The sequence below is a fragment of the Oncorhynchus nerka genome, linkage group LG1 (assembly GCF_034236695.1).
Source record: "Oncorhynchus nerka isolate Pitt River linkage group LG1, Oner_Uvic_2.0, whole genome shotgun sequence".
NCBI lineage: Eukaryota > Metazoa > Chordata > Actinopteri > Salmoniformes > Salmonidae > Oncorhynchus > Oncorhynchus nerka.
In genome coordinates, this window is record NC_088396.1 from 17,185,913 (window position 1) to 17,206,340 (window position 20,428).

Genomic DNA, 20,428 nt, shown 5'->3' on the forward strand with positions numbered 1-20,428 from the left:
GAGGGAGGAGACCTTATATCAAACCAACCAGTTGTCTGTGCCACTTGGTCATTATGTCAACAAGGCAGCATGGTGCATCGTCCAGAAACATATTTATATTCCCTAAGTAACTGTTTGAATGTTCTGACTATTTTTCATTGGGAAGGCAGATAATACAAAATAAAAAAATAAAAAGCAATCACTTTCGCATGGGAAACACCGAGTCCAACTAATTACTACACATGCTTAGATACGTCACTTTTGCCTACTTCGCCGTGAGCTTTGTACCGGACACGTGGCTCACGCCTGGGAGGCAGCGCGGTTTCATATTAAATGCAATCACATTTCAACCAAAGCAAAACACGCCTACACCGGCGAGATTTATCGAAACCCCTCACTGAAAGTGTGACAGTTACACCTTGGTCTGAAAGAAGAAGGAAGTTGTAGTTGACAACCTGCCGCCTTTTTGGACGAGAAACAAGACGTGTCTTTTGGTTTCCCCCTTGTATTTCAACCACGGCAAGTTTGATAATGTCTCTCTCCGTGTCTGTGAATTGATGGGCGCGGCGATTTTCCACAGATAGACCTCCTTTTCTGTCAAGCGTCGAACGCACGAGGATGAGCAGAAAGTGAATTGGAGAGCACGGTTACGTGCACACAATAATGCGATTATTGTGTATAACGTTAGTCGAATTAATATAATAGTTAGATTCACAAATGTACATGTTTTGCAAGAATAACGATTAACCTAATAGTCATATTTACATGGGCACATCTGAAATCAAGCTACCTGATGGCACTGATCAATGCAGACCATGTTAGTTTTGGGAAGGATATTTTATTCTAAGTAAGGGCATACATTTTGTATGTGAAAACTACTTCAAGACGCACACATTTTTTTTCCTGACTCATTTCGCGAGAGAGGGAGGCTCGCTCGGCTGGTGGTAGGACATGGGCAGATTAAAAGTGTTTACATTTCGAAAGATTGCCCAGAAAACTAGGTGTTTTAATCGATGTAAGCTACTTCGATTTTGACTTTATGGCGATTTAAGATGAGCAGAATAAGGTGTTTACATGACTATTGCATAATGCCTACTGCCATACTCAGTTTAATATCGAGTTATTAGTGTACATATAAACATATGTAAGGAAATTGGAGAAACGATTGGTTACAAAGTATTTGATAATCATAATCATTGAAAACATAGTATGGACGGTGGCTTACTAGCAAATGTCCTGCAGTATGCTTCTCTCTTTGATGGCTGTCACACAAGGACGTCCTATTTTGATTATATATATATATTTTTTTACAACAACCCAAGATAATTAGTATTTGGCTCTGTATACAACTAATCTCAATTGGGATGCTAGATAATAAATCCCTAAATTAGGAAAAATATATTTATTTTAAAATAACCGGTTACACCAGTATTGACTACTGAAGTTCAGATGCCTAATTAACTTCAGTAAATCATTTAGAGGCTCTGCAACTGCCACACATCTAAATATAAAGCCTGGTCCAGTTGATGTGCAGTCCAAGATTCCAAGTATGAGGTTTTGCAATTAGCTCTACTGCAGGCTGCTGTAGTGAATGGTTGTGGTGGAGCAAAAGTTTTCGAGTGTTACTTAGTAGCTTATGTAGAATTAATCCATTCAACTTTCACTTTAAGTACTAAAATGACGGTGACCATACCAGTAGTGTAAATGACTAATGTCGTGGCAGAGACCCATGATGGAGTTAAATTGTACAGTAGGCGTAGCTACAAGCAAGCCAAGCTGTTTGGCAACGTCATGTTTTCAGACCAAGATTCCAGCATAGTAGGTTATTCATGTCTGGTAATAAAAGCAATGATACTTCTGCTGTCCTCTGCTACACATCTGATCCCCAGAGTACGAAACAGAAGTTGTTTGAATGCCAGGAATATATCTGATCCCTACTGAGATGAGTTGCTTGGTGGAACGTTTACTGTAGCCTACAATGCCTTCCTTGGACATGTGCAGTGCATTTGGAAAGTATTCAGACCCCTTATTCCACATTTTGTTATGTTACAGCTTTATTATAAAATGTATGAAATATTATTCTTCTCACCAATCTACACACAATACCCCATAATGACAAAACAAAAACAGTTTTTTAGACATTTTTGCAACTGTATTACAAATACAAAACTGAACTATCACATTTACATAAGTATTCAGACCCTTTACTTAGTACTTTGTTGAAGCACCTTTGGCAGCAGTGACAGCCTCAAGTAGGGTTGTACATTTTGGGGAATATTCAGAGGTGGAAACTTTCCTTGGGCATTTAACCAGAATATATGCTAATTAATATGAATACCATTTAAATGTAGATGTTTTTTGCATTGGATATATTTACCATATCATATGGAGACAGAAACATAAACCTTTTACCTTATCATAAGTAGACATAATTGCAAATGTTTAAATCCTTCCAAAAAAAAAAAAAAACGAATGAACTTTTAATTAAATTAGTTGACTCTTCACATGGGATGATTTCACTGAACAACAAAAGGGAATATTGAATGATCCCAAATGATCCATTGTGTGTTTTCAAATTTAAATTGATAGTCTAGAAACTAAAGCTTTGGTTGTCTTCCTCTCAGGCTTCCATGTCTTCTCCCTGGACCTCCTCAATGCCCACCTCTTGAACATCAGACTCTGAGGCCTTATCTTCACTGTCACTTCCCAACCTTGTTGAGGATGGCTCGTTGTCAGGGTCAAAAATACTCAAATTTGCCTGGATAGCCACCATTTTTTTCAACCCTTGTATTGGTCAGCCTGTTGTGTGCTTTTGTGTGTGTGTGTGTTCCCAAACAAGGACCAGTTGCACTCTGAGGCGGTTCATGTTGGTGGGATTTGGAGGATGATGGAGGCAACAGGGGAAAGAGCCTCAGATCCACAAAGTCCCTTCCACCAGATGGCTGATGCGATATGTTGGCACGAGTTGCTTTGGCAGCTTCAATGTGGTGCTCTTATTCTTCTCACTTTGCTTGGTGAGGTAGATTGCTGCTATAATTTGATGACCCTTCACATACCTAACCATTTCCTTGGCTCTCTTGTGGAGTGTATCCATTGTTTTCAGTACCATGGTGTCCTTGAGGAGCAGATTCAATGCATGATCATCACAGCCAATGGGTGTGATGTGAGGGTAGGACTCCTTCACTTTAGACCAAGCAGCCTTCATGTTCGCAGCACCAGTGCAAATACCTTTTGTGGTCCTAGGTCATTGAAGACTGCCTTCAGCTCATCGGCAATGTAGAGACCGGTGTGTCTGTTGTCCCTTGTGTCAGTGCTCTTGTAGAATACTGGTTGAGGGGTGGAGTTGATGTAGTTAATTATTCCTTGCCCACAAACTTTTGACCACCCATCAGAGATTATTGCAGTCTGCTTTCTCTATGATTTGCTTAACCTTCACTTGAACTCTGCACCAGCAAATTAGTAGATAAAGCATGCTTGGTTGGAGGGGTGTATGCTGGGCAAAGAACATTCAGAAAAACTTCCAATATACATTGCCTGTGAACATCAGAGGTGAACCAGTTGCATACACAGCTCGAGCAAGACATTCATCAGCATTTCTCTGACTACGTTCCTCCATTGAGTCAAAAACATTTCTGATTCCAGGAGGACCATGAGTTGTTGCTATCGATAAAGTCTCTGATTCATCATTTTCACCTCGACTAGAAGTAGAGGGACTTTTGTCAGAGGTTGCTTGTTGTGAGCGCTGAGGGAACTTTATGCACTTGGCCAGATGATTCTGCATCTTTGTTGTGTTCTTCACATATGATTTGGCACAGTATTTGCAAATGTACACAGCTTTTCCTTCTACATTAGCTACAGTGAAATGTCGCCACACATCAGATAGTGCCCGTGGCATTTTCCTGTAAAGATTAGGGTAAAAAGGAGTAAAAAAACAACACATACAATTCCATGTACAGATAAGTAGTTAAGGAGTTGTTTAATCTAAGATAAATGTTTTAAAATAAAATGTGTATGGAAACAGGTGAATTAACACTCCCTCAGTTAGCAGGCTCAAGCAAGCTAAAACCCACACGGTAGCAAAAACGAACTAGCAGAAATTAAGTTAGAAGTGATTTAAACACACTTTGCTGTAGGCTACTGTTTACTAGTAAACAAAAAATCATGGATGTCATATAAAATATTCACCCCACCCAGTATTGTAATCAAAATGTACCAGAAAGCATGTAGTCCTTAGCTCAGACAGTTGTAGTAGTGTGGGCTCAATAGCATCTCATTAGTGTGCAAGATCCTGAGAATCAGCTGTACATGTGATGGAAGAGTGCACTGTGCATGCAGAGGGTTGCAATTCCATTGAATTGGGGAGAGTTTAACCAAAATATGCCACAAGACCGAGAATTGCCTTGTGTGTCCCACAAAAAAGGTTCACTGTTATAAGCAAACTTTTTTTTTTATGAATTTAAGAAAAATTCCCAGCAAAGGGTCTGAATACTAATGTAAATAAGGTGTGTGTGTGTATATATATATATATATATATATATATTTTTTTTTTTATCAATTTGTCTAAACCTGTTTTTGCTTTGTCATTGTGGGGATTGCTGAGTAATTTCCTTTATTTAATCAATTTTAGGATAAGACTAACGTAACAAAATGTGAAATAAGTCAAGGGGTCTGAATACTTTCCTAACTGTACATCAACAAAGTTTAAGTTAAATAACTTACATTATGGAATGGAGAGAGATGCCCATGCCAATTTCAGAGGCCCTGCTATGTTTGAAACGTTCTTTTGTTGTTTTTCCCTTTAGGAGAACACTTCTGAGGGGTTATTCCAGAAGGTTCTTGGCCATGTCTCCCAGGCCTAGTGTTGAGCTCACAGGGTTCTTCTGGCCAGAGGTGAGCTGCAGTTCTGTGTGTTGGTCATCATTGCTGTGAGATCAACCTATCTGTTGACCCCTGACCCCACAGTGCCCGTTATCACCCAATCATCATGGCCCCAGTGCCACCTGGCATCCGCTTTTTGGCCTCCTTCAACAGAGACCAGTGGTGAGTTTTGTATGTCTGTCTGTGAGATCAATACTTTCTGTTGGTTTGTCAGTACAGGTCTGGCTTACACGTGAACTGGCTTACACGTGAACTTAGTTGTAAATTGTTGATGACTTATGATGAAGAGACCTCAGGGCTCAAGCCATAATGTTCACGTGTGTGCCTGTGCAGGAGTGTGTCTGTGCTTGTAGCTGTTTCTATTTAGTCCTAATTATGTGTTTTCTGCAAGAGAGTGAATTGGCCGGGACACAGAGAAAGAGAACACTGTGCAAATAACAGAACTGTCCTCTAAGTTCCCATACATCATGTAGAGTAGGGAATACGTACCATCTACTGTATAGCCCTGTATACTTACAGGCAGCTTAATGATCATGTATCCCAGTCATTATTAGGGCCAGGAGTTGTTCCTGCTCAGAAACAACTCCTGATCTTATTTATTATCAAGAACCCTGTTCTGAACCTGACTTTGAAGTATTTCTTATAGCTTTAACACATTTAATTGCGTTCAGACTGACTTGTTATACAGTGTGAGTGACAGTGGCTGTAGCCAGTCCAGTCTCCCTCTGCACTGTCTCCTGTATCATATTTTTTATTTAACCTTTATTTAACTAGGCAGGTCAGTTAAGAACAAATTCTTATTTACAATGACGGCCTACCAGGGAACAGTGGGTTAACTGCCTTGTTCAGGGGAAGAACGACAGATTTTTACCTTGTCAGCTCGGGGATTTGATCCAGCAACCTTTCAGTTACTGGCCCAATGCTCTAACCACTACCTGCCACCCCGTATGTCTGGTCCTATCAGAGAGTTGGCGCCAAAGAACATGACTGACGTTTTACATTCTCCCAACCAATTGTGCAATTTTTGGGGATTTTTTTTGCGTTTTGTGGAACTTGGTTTTTAACTTATTGTGTACATAATGTTGGTGCTACCGTCTCTTATGACTGAAAATAACTTCTGGACATCAGAAAAGCAATTACTCACTGTGGACTGGAAGAAACTTTTTCCTTTAACGAGTCCAATGAGAAGAATATCCTGCTTTCACTGAAACGGTCCCAGATCCAGGCCTCTTGCACGAAAAGGGGACGCAGATCGGGGATCCTTCTGAGAAGCCGGAGGCGAGCGAGTAAACTCCCAATGCCTTCCATTCTTCTTGCTAACGTGCAATCGTTAGAAAATAAAATTGATGACCTACTATTAAGATTATCCTACCAACGGGACATTAAAAACGAACATCTTATGTTTCATCGAGACGTGGCTGAACAAAGAAACAGACAATATAGAGCTGCCGGGATTTTCCATGCAACGGCAGAACAGAGACGCTACCTCTGGTAAGATGGGTGGGTGTGTGTCTTTTTGTCAGTAACAGCTGGTGCGCGATCTCTAATATTAAAGAAGTCTTGAGATATTGCTCGCCTGAGGTAGAGTACCTTATGATAAGCTGTCGACCACACTATCTACCAAGAGAGTTCTCATCTGTATTATTCGTAGCCGTCTATTTACCACCACAAAGCGAATCTGGCACTAAGACCGCTCTCAAACAACTCTATAGCGGCGCTCCTAGTGGCCGGGGACTTTAATGCAGGCAAACTTAAATCAGTTTTACCACATTTTTACCAGCATGTCACATGTGCAACCAGGAAAAAAAAAACAAGACCACCTTTACTCCACACACTTTTGTCACACTGCTTTGCTTTATCTTGGACAGGTCACAGTTGTGAATTAGAACTTCGTTCTCAACTGGCCTACCTGGTTAAATAAAGGTGAAATAAATAAATAAAAAACACACAGATGCATACAAAGCTCTCCCCTGCCCTCCATTTGGCAAATCTGACCACTGTCCTCCTGCTTACAAGCACAAACTAAAGCAGGAAGTACCAGTGACTCGCTCAATACCGAAGTGGTCAGATGACGCGGAAGCTACACTACAGGACAGTTTTGCTAGCACAGGCTGGAATATGTTCCGGGATTCATCCAATGGCATTGAGGAATACACCACCTCAGTCATCGGCTTCATCAATAAGTGCATCGATGACGTCGTCCCCACAGTGACTGTAATTGCAGTGCCTTGCAAAAGTATTCATCCCCCTTGGCATTTTTCCTATTTTGTTGCATTACAACCTGTAATTTAAATGGATTTTTGTTTGGATTTCATGTAATGAACGTACACAAAATAGTCCAAATTGGTGAAGTGAAATGGAAAGAATTACTTGTTTAAATAAGTTCTCAAATTAAAATCGTAAAAGTGGTGCGTGCGTATGTATTCACCCCCTTTGCAAGGAAAAGGTCTGGTGCAACCAATTACTTTCAGAAGTCACATAATTAGTGAGTCCACCTGTGTGCAATCTAAGTGTCACATGACCTGTCACATGATCTCAGTGCATATATATACACCCGTTCTGAAAGGCCTCAGAGTCTGCAACACCAATAAGCAAGGGGCACCACCAAGCAAGTGACACCACGAAGACCAAGGAGCTCTCCAAACAGGTCAGGGACAAAGTTGTGGAGAAGTACAGCTCAGGGTTGTTTTTTTTTTTAAATATCCTGAACTTTGAACATCCCACGGAGCACCATTAAATCCATTATTAAAAAATGTGAAGAATATGGCACCACAACAAACCGCCCACCAAAACTCACGGACCAGGCAAGGAGGGCATTAATCAGAGAGGCAACAAAGAGCCCAACGATAACCCTTTAAGAGCTGCAAAGCTCCACAGCGGAGATTGGAGTATCTGTCCATAGGACCACTTTATGCCATACACTCCACAGAGCTGGGCTTCATGGAAGAGTGGCCAGAAAAAAGCCATTGCTTAAAGAAAAAAATAGGCATGTGGGAGACTCCGCAAACATATGGAAGGAGATATTCTGGTCAGATGAGACTAAAGTTGAGCTTTTTGGCCATCAAGGAAAACGCTATGTCTGGTGCAAACCCAACACCTCTCATCACCCCGTGAACACCATCCCCACAGTGAAGCATGGTGGTGGCAGCATCATGCTGTGGGGATGTTTTCCATCGCCAGGGACTGGGAAACTGGTCAGAATTAAAGGAATGATGGCTGGCGCTAAATACAGAGAAATTATTGAGGGAAACCTGTTTGTCTTCCCCCAGCTGCTACTTGCTGTTTGTTTGTTACCTATGCATAGTTACTTCGCCCCCACCTACATGTACAGATTACCTCAACTAGCCTGTACCCCTGCACACTGACTTGGTATTGTTATTCTTATTGTGTTACTTTTTATTATGGCTATTCATTTTAGCCTACTGGTAAATCGTTTCTTCTTCTTGAACTGCACTGTTGGTTAAGGGCTTGTAAGTAAGCATTTCACGGTAAAGTCTACACTTGTTGTATTCGGCGCATGTGGCAAATAAGGTTTTATTTGAGGTGGGACAGTGGTGGTGTTCTGTGGTGTCCCAGAGCCACTGACATGTTTTTCACTAAATTACTGGCAACAAGGAAAACACATAGGACACTGGCTAACTGTCCCCTTACTGTCCTAACTGTCCCCTTCCTGTCATGTCTTATGAACACAACCCCCTCCCCACTCGACACATGGAGAGAGAGAGATACAAACACGCACACATGCTGCCCAGCTGTTGTGAATGTGCAAAGGCAATCAGGGATTCTTCCCTCTGGCTACTTTCCACTCCTTAGCAATTGGTCTCTAGGAATGGTTTATGGTGGTGTTAAGACATCCAGACTGCCATAAGTGACTGTGTTTGGCTAGGTCAGGGGCAGACCCACGTCGAGGTGGCTGTGTTTGGCTAGTTCAGGGGCAGACCCACGTCGAGGTGGCTGCGTTTGGCTAGGTCAGGGTCGTCCAGGGGCAGACTTACGTCGAGGTGGCTGCGTTTGGCTAGGTCAGGGGCAGACCCACGTCGAGGTGGCTGCGTTTGGCTAGGTCAGGGTCGTCCAGGGGCAGACTCACGTCGAGGTGGCTGTGTTTGGCTAGGTCAGGGGCAGACCCACGTCGAGGTGGCTGCGTTTGGCTAGGTCAGGGGTTAGACCCACGTCATGGTGGCTGTGTTTGGCTAAGTCAGGAGAAGACCCACGTCATGGTGGCTGTGTTTGACTAAGTCAGGAGAAGACCGACGTCGAGGTGGCTGTGTTTGGCTAGGTCAGGGGCAGACCCATGTCGAGGTGGCTGCGTTTGGCTAGGTCAGGGGTTAGACGTGTCCGGATATGTTAAACTCAATTTGTTTGCCAATTGCACAAGTCCACAAGGAAATGACTGAGTGAGTGGGAGAGTTAAAGGAATGGCACATCCTGGCCTTTGTTATTACTTACCAGTTCTCACTGTGTACTTTAACATTGAATTACAGTTGAAGTCAAAAGTTTACATACACCTTAGCCAAATACATTTAAACTCAGTTTTTCACAATTCCTGACATTTAATCCAAGTAAAAATTCCCTGTCTTAGGTCAGTTAGGATCACTCATTTATTTTATGAATGTGAAATGTCAGAATAATAGTAGAGTGATTTATTTAAGATTTTATTTATTTCATCACATTCCCAGTGGGTCAGAAGTTTGCATACACTCAATTATTATTTGGTAGCATTGCCTTTTTAAATTGTTTAACTTGGGTCAAAAAAAAGAAACGTCTTTCAAAGATGATTCATAAAAATCTAAACTTCAGATCTTCTTTGTAAAGGGTTTTAACACTGTTTCCCATGCTTGTTCAATGAACCATAAACAATTAATGAACATGCACTTGTGGAACGGTCATTAAGACACGGTAGGCAATTAAGGTCACAGTTATGAAAACTTACGACACTAAAGAGGCCTTTCTACTGACTCTGATAAACACCAAAAGGAAGATGCCCAGGGTCCCTGCTCATCTGGGTGTACATGGCTTAGGCATGCTGCAAGGAGGCATGAGGACTGCAGATGTGGCCAGAGCAATAAATTGCAATCTCCATACTGTGAGATGCCTAAGACAGCGCTACAGGGAGACAGGATGGACAGCTGATTGTTCTCGCAGTGGCAGACCACATGTAACAACACCTGCACAGGATCGGTACATCCGAACATCACACCTGCGGGACAGGTACAGGATGGCAACAACTGCCCAAGTTACACCAGGAACGCACAATCCCTCAATCAGTGCTCAGACTGTCCGCAATACGCCGAGAGAGGCTGGACTGATGGCTTGTAGGTCTGTTAGTAAGGCAGGACCTCGCCAGACATCACCGGCAACAACGTCGCCTATGGGCACAAACACACCGTTGCTGGACCAGACAGGACTGGCAAAGAGTGCTCTTCACTGACGAGTCATGGTTTTGTCTCACCAGAGGTGATGGTCGGATTCACGTTTATCGTCAAAGGAATGAGTGTTACACCAAGGCCTGTACTCTGGAGCGGGATCGATTTGGAGGTGGAGGGTCCATCATGGTTTGGGGCGGTGTGTCACAGCATCATTTGACTGAGTTTGTTGTCATTGCAGGCAATCTCAATGCTGTGCATTACAGGGAAGACATCCTCCTCCTTCATATGGTACCCTTCCTGCAGGCTCATCCTGAAATGACCCTCCAGCATTACAATACCATACTGCTCGTTTTGTGCATGATTTCCTGCAAGACAGGAATGTCGGTGTTCTGCGATGGCCAGCGACGAGCCCGGATCTCAATCCCATTGAGCATGTCTGGGACATGTTGGATCAGAGGGTGAGGGCTAGGCCCCCCCCCCCCCCCCCCCCCCAGAAATGTCCGTGAACTTGGTGGGAGAGGTGGGTAACCTTACCAGATACCGACTGTTACTTTTGATATTGACCCCCCCCCGCCTTGTTCAGGGACACATTATTCCATTTATTTTAGTCACATGTCTGTGGAACTTGTTCAGTTTATGTCTCAGTTGTTGAATCTTGTTATGTTCATACAAATATTTACACGTTAAGTTTGCTGTTAATAAACGCAGTTGACAGTGAGCAGATGTTTCTTTTTTTGCTGAGCTTATCTAAGGACATATCTAGGATCAGATTACCCTAAACCCAAACCTCACACTGACCATTGTGGGAATGATTCATCCCTGACCACTCTTATCAGTGATATCAGTGATAGAGTGGTCAGGGATGAATGCTACCCACTGACGACCTCTATCCAGCCCTTCTCACTGCTGCCCCCTTGTGTTGTGTTGTCTCCCTCCAGGTACCGAGCCTTCACATTTAGCCTCACCTTCCTGCTGTACACCAGCTTCCACCTGTCCAGAAAACCCATCAGCATCGTCAAGGTAACGTGTGTGTGTGTAATATATTTATATATCTGATGTCCCTATAGGGAATTTACTGGACTACTGGCATAGCACATAATAAGAGATTTACTAAATATACACTCCTATCCACACATTAAATATACATGTTATCAGCACAGGTGTTATTGTAACCTGATCAGCCTTAATGTGATTCATCCTGCTACTATATCTGGTGCGCAACATTCTGAAAATGCATTCGTCCCCCCCAGTTTTATCATTGGAATATGATACAAAACGAGGCAACGGTGTGCTTTAGAACCAGGGGACGCTTCCGAGCTGTCGGGTAGGCTGTTTGGAGTGTTTATCCGACTGGATACAAAATAAATTGTCCCCCCCCCCAAAGTTGCGCCCCTGTCTGTGACAGTATATCAGAATGACAGTGTCCCTCCCAAAGCAGAGCCAGGGATTAACTATTTATGTAACCAATGTTATCCACCATTGTTTACCTTGGAACCATAGCATGGCTGGAAGCAGCTTGACATTTAGTATTAAATGTTTTTTAGATTAATGTTTGACCAGCTATATATGTTTGGTTTACTGTAGTTTGTGCTTTTTTTTCAGTGTGCACACACATGTGAATGTTTGCTCGACATGATTATTTGTTCCACAGAGTGAGCTGCATAAGAACTGCTCAGCTCTCAATGAGCTCTCCACAGCCAGTAGTAGCCAGCTGCCAAACCTCCACACAGCTGCAGAGTGCAGCTGGAAACCCTTTGGTGAGACCCCACTCAACCCTTGTTCCCCCCCCTCAGTCTCTCAATCCCTCTTTCTCCCACTTGCTCTACTAAATGTTATGCATCCTCTATCCCTACACTTATCACTAATCACACATTTGTTACTATTCATTCACACATTGTTGTCGATCCCCATAACCAAACCCAGGAGCCTGTATTCAGATGAGTGGTCCTTGGTTGAATTGATGTCATTCTCATGTAAAACTACCTCCATATCTAGATAAAAGCAACTATAAGCAGCTGCTGGGAGCCATGGACTACTCCTTCCTCTGTGCCTATGCTGTGGGCATGTTCCTCAGGTAAGGCTAAAACTAGGCTGTCCACATTACCTGATCAGGAATACCTCTGGGCTCTAGTTATCGGATAAAGCGCTTCCCCCATCTCTCATCCTTCAGGATAAAGCGCTTCCCCCATCTCTCATCCTTCAGTCAGTCAGTCACACTGCAGAGTCTAGGGCTGTTGCGGTGACCGTATTACCGCAGGTGGTCACGAGTCTTGAAGGCAGTCAAATTCCACATGACCGTTTAGTCACAGTGATTAGGCTTCTCCAAGCTCTGATGCTGCTGATGGTCATTAGTAACCTACCAACTTGCTAACTGCCTGGTACTCAGCGCTCTATTGTCCCTCTCATCACTCTGACATCAATGCAAATGTATTCGAAAATCCAATCAAACACTTCATGAGAGTTCATGAGCTCATGTTGCGCAACGTTTTTCTATAGTCTATGAAATGGTGTGAGAAAACAAGAGTGATGGCCTCTTAAAAAGAGGATCCTTCAGCTTTCTATAGGCCTACTATAATTTATTTCTCTACTTTCCTAATATTAAGCACATTGCTTATTTTACAACAGGAGTATAGCCTACCTGGCTGGCATGAAAATGAACCACAGGAAAAGTGTCTTCCTTTTGGTACATAGATGACATGTGTTTGTTTTTTTCTCCTGTCAAAGTTTGGAGACGGGTGCATGATAATGGTCCATTCTAAATCAAAACATATTCCACACATATATAGTATATGTAAAGACCAGATCAAATCAAGAATAGTCTGATGGGTGACAATATTAGCCTATCACTCGTGAATGATGCCCAGCGTAAGAAGATGCCTTTTTTGTTGTTGCGGCTTTTATAGCCTGTCCCATAGGCTTACATTTTTTTTGATAAGGTTTGTATCACAACTAACATGGCCAAAATAACTTCTTAAAATGAAGAACATTCATTCGCTTTACAAGGGGTGTAGAGCCTAACTGGCATACATAAGCAGCGTTTGAGTTTCAAGTTTGGGGAAGATCATTTTTCACCATAAAAATGCACCTTTTATAATAAAAGCATTACATGAATAATCACATTTGCGGTCACTTTTGATAATGGTGTTTTCCTGCTAATGGAGCATTTGTGCTTTTAGCCTTCTGCCATGTGCACTTTGCTGCACTTACAATGTGAAGAAACAGCCAGAACGTTTAGCTTTAAATGTTGTTAACTATTAGATCTGTTGCGTCAGCCACATTGCGTAATTTCTTATTTTTTTTACTCTCGTGGTTGTATTAATTTGGGATCTATCGCATCCCGCAGCTGTCCCGGACTATGTTTGGAATATTTGTTTCTCACATAGAATAGGTCAACTTTGGTACTATGGGGGATAGTAGATTGACAGGCTAGTGCTTTTGCTGTTTGTTAGGCCTATTCTTCTTGATGGCTGACAAAGTAAATGTGGACAGTTCTTCCGATATCTTCAATATGCACCTCAGAATTGGATAAGTACGCGCGCAGTTGCGTCCGCGATGTGTCTGTTTTCACTTGTAACCTAAAAAAAGACCCAATCACGTGATGGAAAGCCATGTGAGTGAAGGGTGCTTTTGAGCACTCTGGGAGAAGGGCACAACCCAGCACTCCGGGCCAAGGACACAACGGCCACGCCGCAAAAGGCATGGCTTTTTTTTCGGGTGCATTACGGCCACACAAAGGGGATGCAGCCGGGAAATTCAAGGCATTATCAAGTGCTTGTCAGATTGTGAAGGAGAGACGACTGAGGAAGTGTGTGTGTACAGTCTGTGCAAAAAAAACAAAGCGGAGCTAGTGCCTTTTCAAGCAACTTTTAAAAAATCATTAGTTGCATCATGCAGCCATACAATGTATTAAACATCTAAACATATAGTCCAATGTTTGTAGAACAACTAAAGTTACATGAATAACTCAAAATTAAGCAAATAGAAGTATCTATTTCTTTGTTAGTCGCATGTGCGCACTCCCTCACATCGTTTGGAGAAAATATCCTTTCTATTTTATTCAGTAGTATTCTAATATAAAATAATCCCAGGAATTCTAAGCAACTCTTGTCTGCTAAATGAACTGGTGTAGGCCACAGCCATTTAACATAGCCAGATCAGGACCTAACATAAGGACCACAGAGTATGCTACTCTGTTATTCTGAAATGGACTACATTTTCCTATCATGTTTCTTTAGACCTGTCTAAAAGAAATAATGGATTTATTGTGATGGCGTAGGCTATATTACATGGATTTATTAGACTTTTTAAAATGTAGATGTTCCATAGGTCTGTATCAGTGGCTTGTAGGCCATGTGCGGAAGCCAGGAGATGCTAAATGTGTTTATGTTAATTAACGGTCAATTACCATGAGACCGACAGTTATTTGCTTGATAATCACCGGCTGATGAAATTTCGTGACCTCTACAGCGCCAGCAGAGTCTAGCAGAGTGTTGGTCCCATTTTGTGAATCTTTGGTTGGTGAGCAGACCCTGATTCAAGAATTTTAACTGATATCAATTATTTTTAGCCAGATCCTAATTGGGATATTGAATTTTATGTTCCTTTTGATGGCGTAGAAGGCCCTTCTTACCTTGTCTCTCAAATCAATCACAGCTTTTTGGAAGTTATCTGTAGTGCTGATGTTTAGGCAGAGGTAGGTATAGTTTGTGCTCTAGGGAAATGGTATCTAGATGGAATTTGTATTTGTGGTCCTGGTGACGGGACCTTTTTTGCAATACAATTATTTGTCTTTTTCTTTTTTTTACTGTCTGGGCCCAGGTCTGACAGAATATGTGCAGAAGATCTACACTTCCATTCAAACGTTTGGGTCACTTAGAAATGTTTTTGAAAGAAAAGCATGATTTTTTTTTTTGTCCATTAAAATAACATCAAATTGATCAGAAATACAGTGTAGACATTAATGTTGTAAATGACTATTGTTGCAGGAAGAGGCAGATTTTTTTATTTATTGGAATATCTACGTAGGCGTACAGAGGTCCATTATCAGCAACCATCACTCCTGTTTTCCAATGGCACGTTGTGTTATCTCATCCAAGTTTATCATTTGAAAAGGCTAATTGATCATCAGAAAACCCTTTTGTAATTATTTTAGCACAGCTGAAAACTGTTGTTCTGATTAAAGAAGCAATAACACTGGCCTTTAGACTAGTTGAGTATCTGGAGCATCAGCATTTGGGTTTGATTACAGGCTCAAAATGGCCAGAAACAAAGAACTGTCTTCTGAAAGGCTATAATATTAACAATGTCTACACTGTATTTCTGATCAATTTGATGTTATTTTAATGAACGAAAATGTTTATTTTGACCCCAATCTTTTGAACGGTAGTGTAGGTGCTGCTGTAGGCCCTCCTTGGTTGGTGACAGAAGCAACAGATCATCAGTAAACAGTAGACATTTGACTTCAGATTCTAGTAGGGTGAGGCCTGGTGCTGCAGACTGTTCTAGTGCCCTCTCGTATGTATGTATGTATGTATGTATGTATGTATGTATGTATGTAAGTTTACATACACTTAGGTTGGAGTCATTAACTCGTTTTTCAACCACTCCACAAATTTCTTTTTAACAAACTATAGTTTTGGCAAGTCGGTTAGGGCATCTACTTTGTGCATGACACAAGTAATTTTTCCAACAATTGTTTACAGACAGATTATTTCAATTATAATTCACTGTATCACAATTCCAGTGGGTCAGAAGTTTACATACACTAAATTGACTGTGCCTTTAAACAGCTTGGAAAATTCCAGAAGATAATGTCATGGCTTTAGGAGCTTCTGATAGGCTAATTGACATAATTTGAGTCAATTGGAGGTGTACCTGTGGATGTATTTCATGACCTATCTTCAAACTCAATGCCTCTTTGCTTGACATCATGGGAAAATCAAAAGAAATCAGGCAAAAAAAATGGTAGACCTCCACAAGTACGCAATAGTACGCAAGTATAAACGCCATGGGACCACGCATACCGCTTCAGGAAGGGAGACGAGTTCTGTCTCCTAAAGATGAACTTACTTTGGTGCGCTAAGTGCAAATCAATTCCAGAACAACAGCAAAGGACCTTGTGAAGATGCTGGAGGAAACTGGTACAAAAGTATCCTATATCCACTGTAGAACGAGTCCTATATCGACATAACCTGAAAGGCCGCTCAGCAAGGAAGAAGCCCCTGCTCCAAAACCGCCATAAAGAAGCCAGACTACGGTTTGCAACTGCACATGGGGACAAAGATCGTACATTTGGGAGAAATGTCCTCTGGTCTGATGGAAAAAAAAATAGAACTGTTTGGTCATAATGACCATCGTTATGTTTGGAGGAAAAAGGGGGAGGATTGCAAGCTGAACAACACCATCCCAACCGTAAAGCATGGGGGTGGCAGCATCATATTGTGGGGGTGCTTTGCTGCAGGAGGGACCGGTGCACTTCACAAAATAGATGAAGTCATGAGGGAGGAAAATGATGTGGATATATTGAAGAAACATCTCAAGACATCAGTCAGGAATTTAAAGCTTGTTCGCAAATGGGTCTTCCAAATGGACAGTGACCCCCAAGCATACTTCCAAAGTTGTGGCAAAATGGCTTAAGGACAACAAAGTCAAGGTATTGGAGTGGCCATCACCCAACTTTTTGTGGGAATCTTGTGGAAGGCTAACCAAAATGTTTGACCCAAGTTAAACAATTTAAAGGCAATGCTACCAAATACTAATTGCATGTATGTAAACTTCTGACCCACTGAGAATGTGATGAAAGAAGGAAATCTGAAATAAATCATTCAGATATTATTCTGACATTTCACTTTCTTAAATATTGTGGTGATCCTAACTGACCTTAGACAGGGAATCTTTACTAGGATTAAATGTCAGGAATTGTGAAACTGAGTTTAAATGTATTTGGTTAAGGTGTATGTAAACTTCCGACTTCAACTGTATGTATGTTGAAGAGGGTGGGGTTCAAGCAGCATCCCTGCTTCACCACACAGCACTGAGGAAAGAAATCTGTTTGTTTTTTAAATTTTAACCACACATTTGTTTTGTGGATTTTATGTTGTTTATACCGCATTCCATCAATTTATTTAGCTGACCCCTATGTCAAATTGAGTCAAGCTTTTTTCAAAACAAGAAGATTTTATTTTGTTTGTTTTTAGGGTGTGCTGGGTGAATACGTGGTCTGTCGCATGGTAATTTGGTTAAAAGCCCATTTTTAAATTTGCTCAGGATGTTTTCACTGAGGAAATGTAGGAGGCTGCTGTTAATGATAATGAAGAGAATTTGCTGTTGATGCAGATCCCACAGTAGTTTTTGGGGACCAGTCCTTGGTTCCAAGTATTGGGGAAGATGCCAGAGCTGAGGATTGTTAGATTTGTAATTGATCATGTCTATGTTTTTGTTCTTTCTTCATAGGGCCAAAATGAGAAGTGGTTTATCCAGACACCTCTGTTTTGGATAGTTAGCTCTTCGTGTTGTTGTTTAGTGTGTTCGGATTTTCCCCGACGTGGTTCGATTCTATGGATTCTTCAATAACATTGAGCTGGTTTCTGGTGTGCTGTTCCTTTTTCCTTAGTGTATTCCTGTACCGTTTTAGTGTTTAAACACAGTAAAGGTGTAGGATCAGGTTTTCTGGGTCTGTTTTTGGTTGGATATGTTTTTCAATTTCTTTCTTAGGTTTTTGCATTCTTCATCAAACCGTTTTGTAATTTTTAGATTTGATGGTGAGGCTGGAAGGTCAAATATACTGTTTTGGCTTTCTATTGCCAGTTTTACACATTCACTATTGCAGTGAAATGTTTTGTCCAGGAAGTTGTCTAAAAGCGATTGTTGTTTCCTGTTGTTTTTTGGTAAGTTTCTACACTACTTTCCATCTATAGCATTTCTTAAGTGTGCGGTTTGTTTTGGCTTTGTCTCGTGATTTCAGTGTTGCTCTGTTCAAGTAGAGTAGACTGATTTTGCTGTGATCTGGTAGGAGTGACAGTGGGCTGACTGTGAACACCGCGAGACTCTGGGTTGAGGTCGGCGATAAAGTAATCTACAGTACTACTGCCAAGGGATGAGCTGTAGTTGTACCTAATAGTAATAGTCCCCTCCGCCTACCATTGACTATGTACAGACTCGGTGTGCGACAGACCTGCAGGAGTTGTGACCCATTTTTGTTGGTTGTTTTTATTGTAGTTGTCAAGGGGGGAATATCTCGCTCCTTGCGTTCTCTTTTTTTTTTTTTTTTTTTTGTCTTTCGCTCTCACCTCTCACTCTTTCCCTCCCTCTCTTTTAGCCCTGAAAGGGTCCTCATTCTGTCTCTCTGTGTTACAACATGAACACAGTGTGCTTTTCAAGGACCGTGTTGCATAACTAACTCTGTGTCCCAGCAAGGTCAAATGGCTTCTAGCCAAGCTTGTGCTGGATGTCATGCCGAATAGTGTTGATATTTTAATGTTTTTTTTTTCATTCAAAATTGATGTTTCGTTTTATATAAGGGGTGGATGAAAAATTCTCAATATGCCAGCCTATTTTTATGCTGAATATGCTAGCCATTTTTGTCAGCCTGTATGAACTTTTCTTATGCATTGTTAAAATGTCATTGTGCGTCCTGCAGTGGCATCATCGGTGAGCGCCTGCCCATCCGTCTGTACCTGACGTTTGGCATGCTGATGAGCGGCCTCTTCACCTGTCTGTTTGGCCTGGGCTACATTTACAGTATCCACAGCCTTGGCTTCTATATATTTGTCCAGGTAAGTCACAAAGTGGACCTACTGTAACTACCTACACATGTACAATATCAGTCAAGCCATAGAAAATTCTTGGTCTGACATTTCATAGGAAGACTAGTTGAGAATTCAGAGGACAACAGTTCTAAATTCTGAATGTTTTTCTAACTCTCTGTTTCTCCTCTGCCTCAGGTGGCTAATGGCTTGGTTCAGACGACTGGCTGGCCCAGTGTTGTCACATGCATCGGGAACTGGTTTGGCAAGGGAAGGTAAGCCACAAGATCTGTTAAAATGAAACAATTCCTCCATAGTTCAGATACACTGATGTTATAGGAGATGCATTGAATATAAAATAGAATATACATTGAAGTTAGAATACTTTAACTGGTGTCTCCAATAGGAGGGGTCTGATCATGGGCATATGGAACTCCCACACCTCGGTGGGCAACATCTTGGGCTCTCTGATCGCAGGCTACTGGGTCTCCTCCAACTGGGGCTTGTCCTTCATCGTTCCCGGCCTCATCATTGCTGCCATGGGAATCATCTGCTTCCTCTTCCTCATTGAACGTGAGTACTGCTACGTGATTGGTTGGAGGAGTGAAAGACTCGTACCATTTGCCTTTGTTTAGCTTCAATGCATGATTTATGCGACGGTCAGATTTTTGCACGCTGATATTAAAACATTTAAACACTCTGTTTTGTCTGTAGATCCAAATGATCTTAGAAGCATCCATGCTGTACAGAACCCTGCTCCCTGCAGCAACAATGTGAGTACTTAGGATGTCTCTCTTGTTCTCAAAAGCATCTCTACTTAGTATAGACATAATATTTAGGACATTTCAGAGGTATAAATTCACAGATATAGACAGGAAAAAGCCCCTCTTGGTTCAATGCTTAGATTAAATGCTAGTTTGAAAATGTGTGTCCAAGAATGGGATCATGTGTGGATCACACGTCATCAGAATTTGCCTGGATAGCATCACATCTGTCGCACATCGCGCCCGACAACCGTTTCCTAGACAACTGTCGCCCACTTTAGCTCCTTGCGTAGACGTAGAGTACCTGAGTGTCTCTGAGTGTGGGCTGGCTCTGGTAAAAATGCCTCCCTGGAGACGGACACACAAATCAAAAGGGATGAAACATGATTAACTTTTACCATGTGGGCAGATTCCTTGTATAAGCTTTATTTAGGGTTCTTCTTGATTGACAGGTCTCCCACGCTACTGTGAACTGCATTACAGTTTTCTTCACTAGTAGCTGGTGGAACACTGTGTATAATAGTGATGTTAAACTATAGATCCCGTAACATTGTGGTAAACTGTATTGTACTTCTTTTTTTTCTTCTTTTTTTTTCTCATGCAGCAAAAGCTGACAAAGAACTGGAATGGGACAAATGGGCACAAGCAACTGTACCATTCATACAAACAGGGAGACAAATATGAGGTGTGCCTGTTT

General features: G+C 41.8%; 1 protein-coding gene across 3 annotated transcripts in view; it reads left to right on the forward strand.

The window, feature by feature from the left end:
* The first annotated feature begins 317 nt into the window (after window positions 1-317).
* Window positions 318-20,428, forward strand: part of LOC115106637 (glucose-6-phosphate exchanger SLC37A1-like) — a 31,533-nt gene continuing 11,422 nt past the window's right edge. The window contains exons 1-11 of one of the 3 annotated variants that reach the window (XM_029629683.2): window positions 318-498; window positions 2,604-2,998; window positions 4,782-5,019; window positions 11,162-11,243; window positions 11,875-11,980; window positions 12,219-12,297; window positions 18,862-18,997; window positions 19,166-19,242; window positions 19,374-19,540; window positions 19,682-19,740; window positions 20,336-20,416. In XM_029629683.2, the coding sequence (XP_029485543.1) occupies window positions 4,964-5,019; window positions 11,162-11,243; window positions 11,875-11,980; window positions 12,219-12,297; window positions 18,862-18,997; window positions 19,166-19,242; window positions 19,374-19,540; window positions 19,682-19,740; window positions 20,336-20,416 (843 nt within the window). In that variant the 5' untranslated portion in view covers window positions 318-498; window positions 2,604-2,998; window positions 4,782-4,963. Of the gene's footprint in view, window positions 499-521; window positions 663-2,603; window positions 2,999-4,781; window positions 5,020-11,161; window positions 11,244-11,874; window positions 11,981-12,218; window positions 12,298-18,861; window positions 18,998-19,165; window positions 19,243-19,373; window positions 19,541-19,681; window positions 19,741-20,335; window positions 20,417-20,428 lie in introns of those variants that run through there. The other 2 variants (XM_065009944.1, XM_029629601.2) reach the window with 2 other exon arrangements.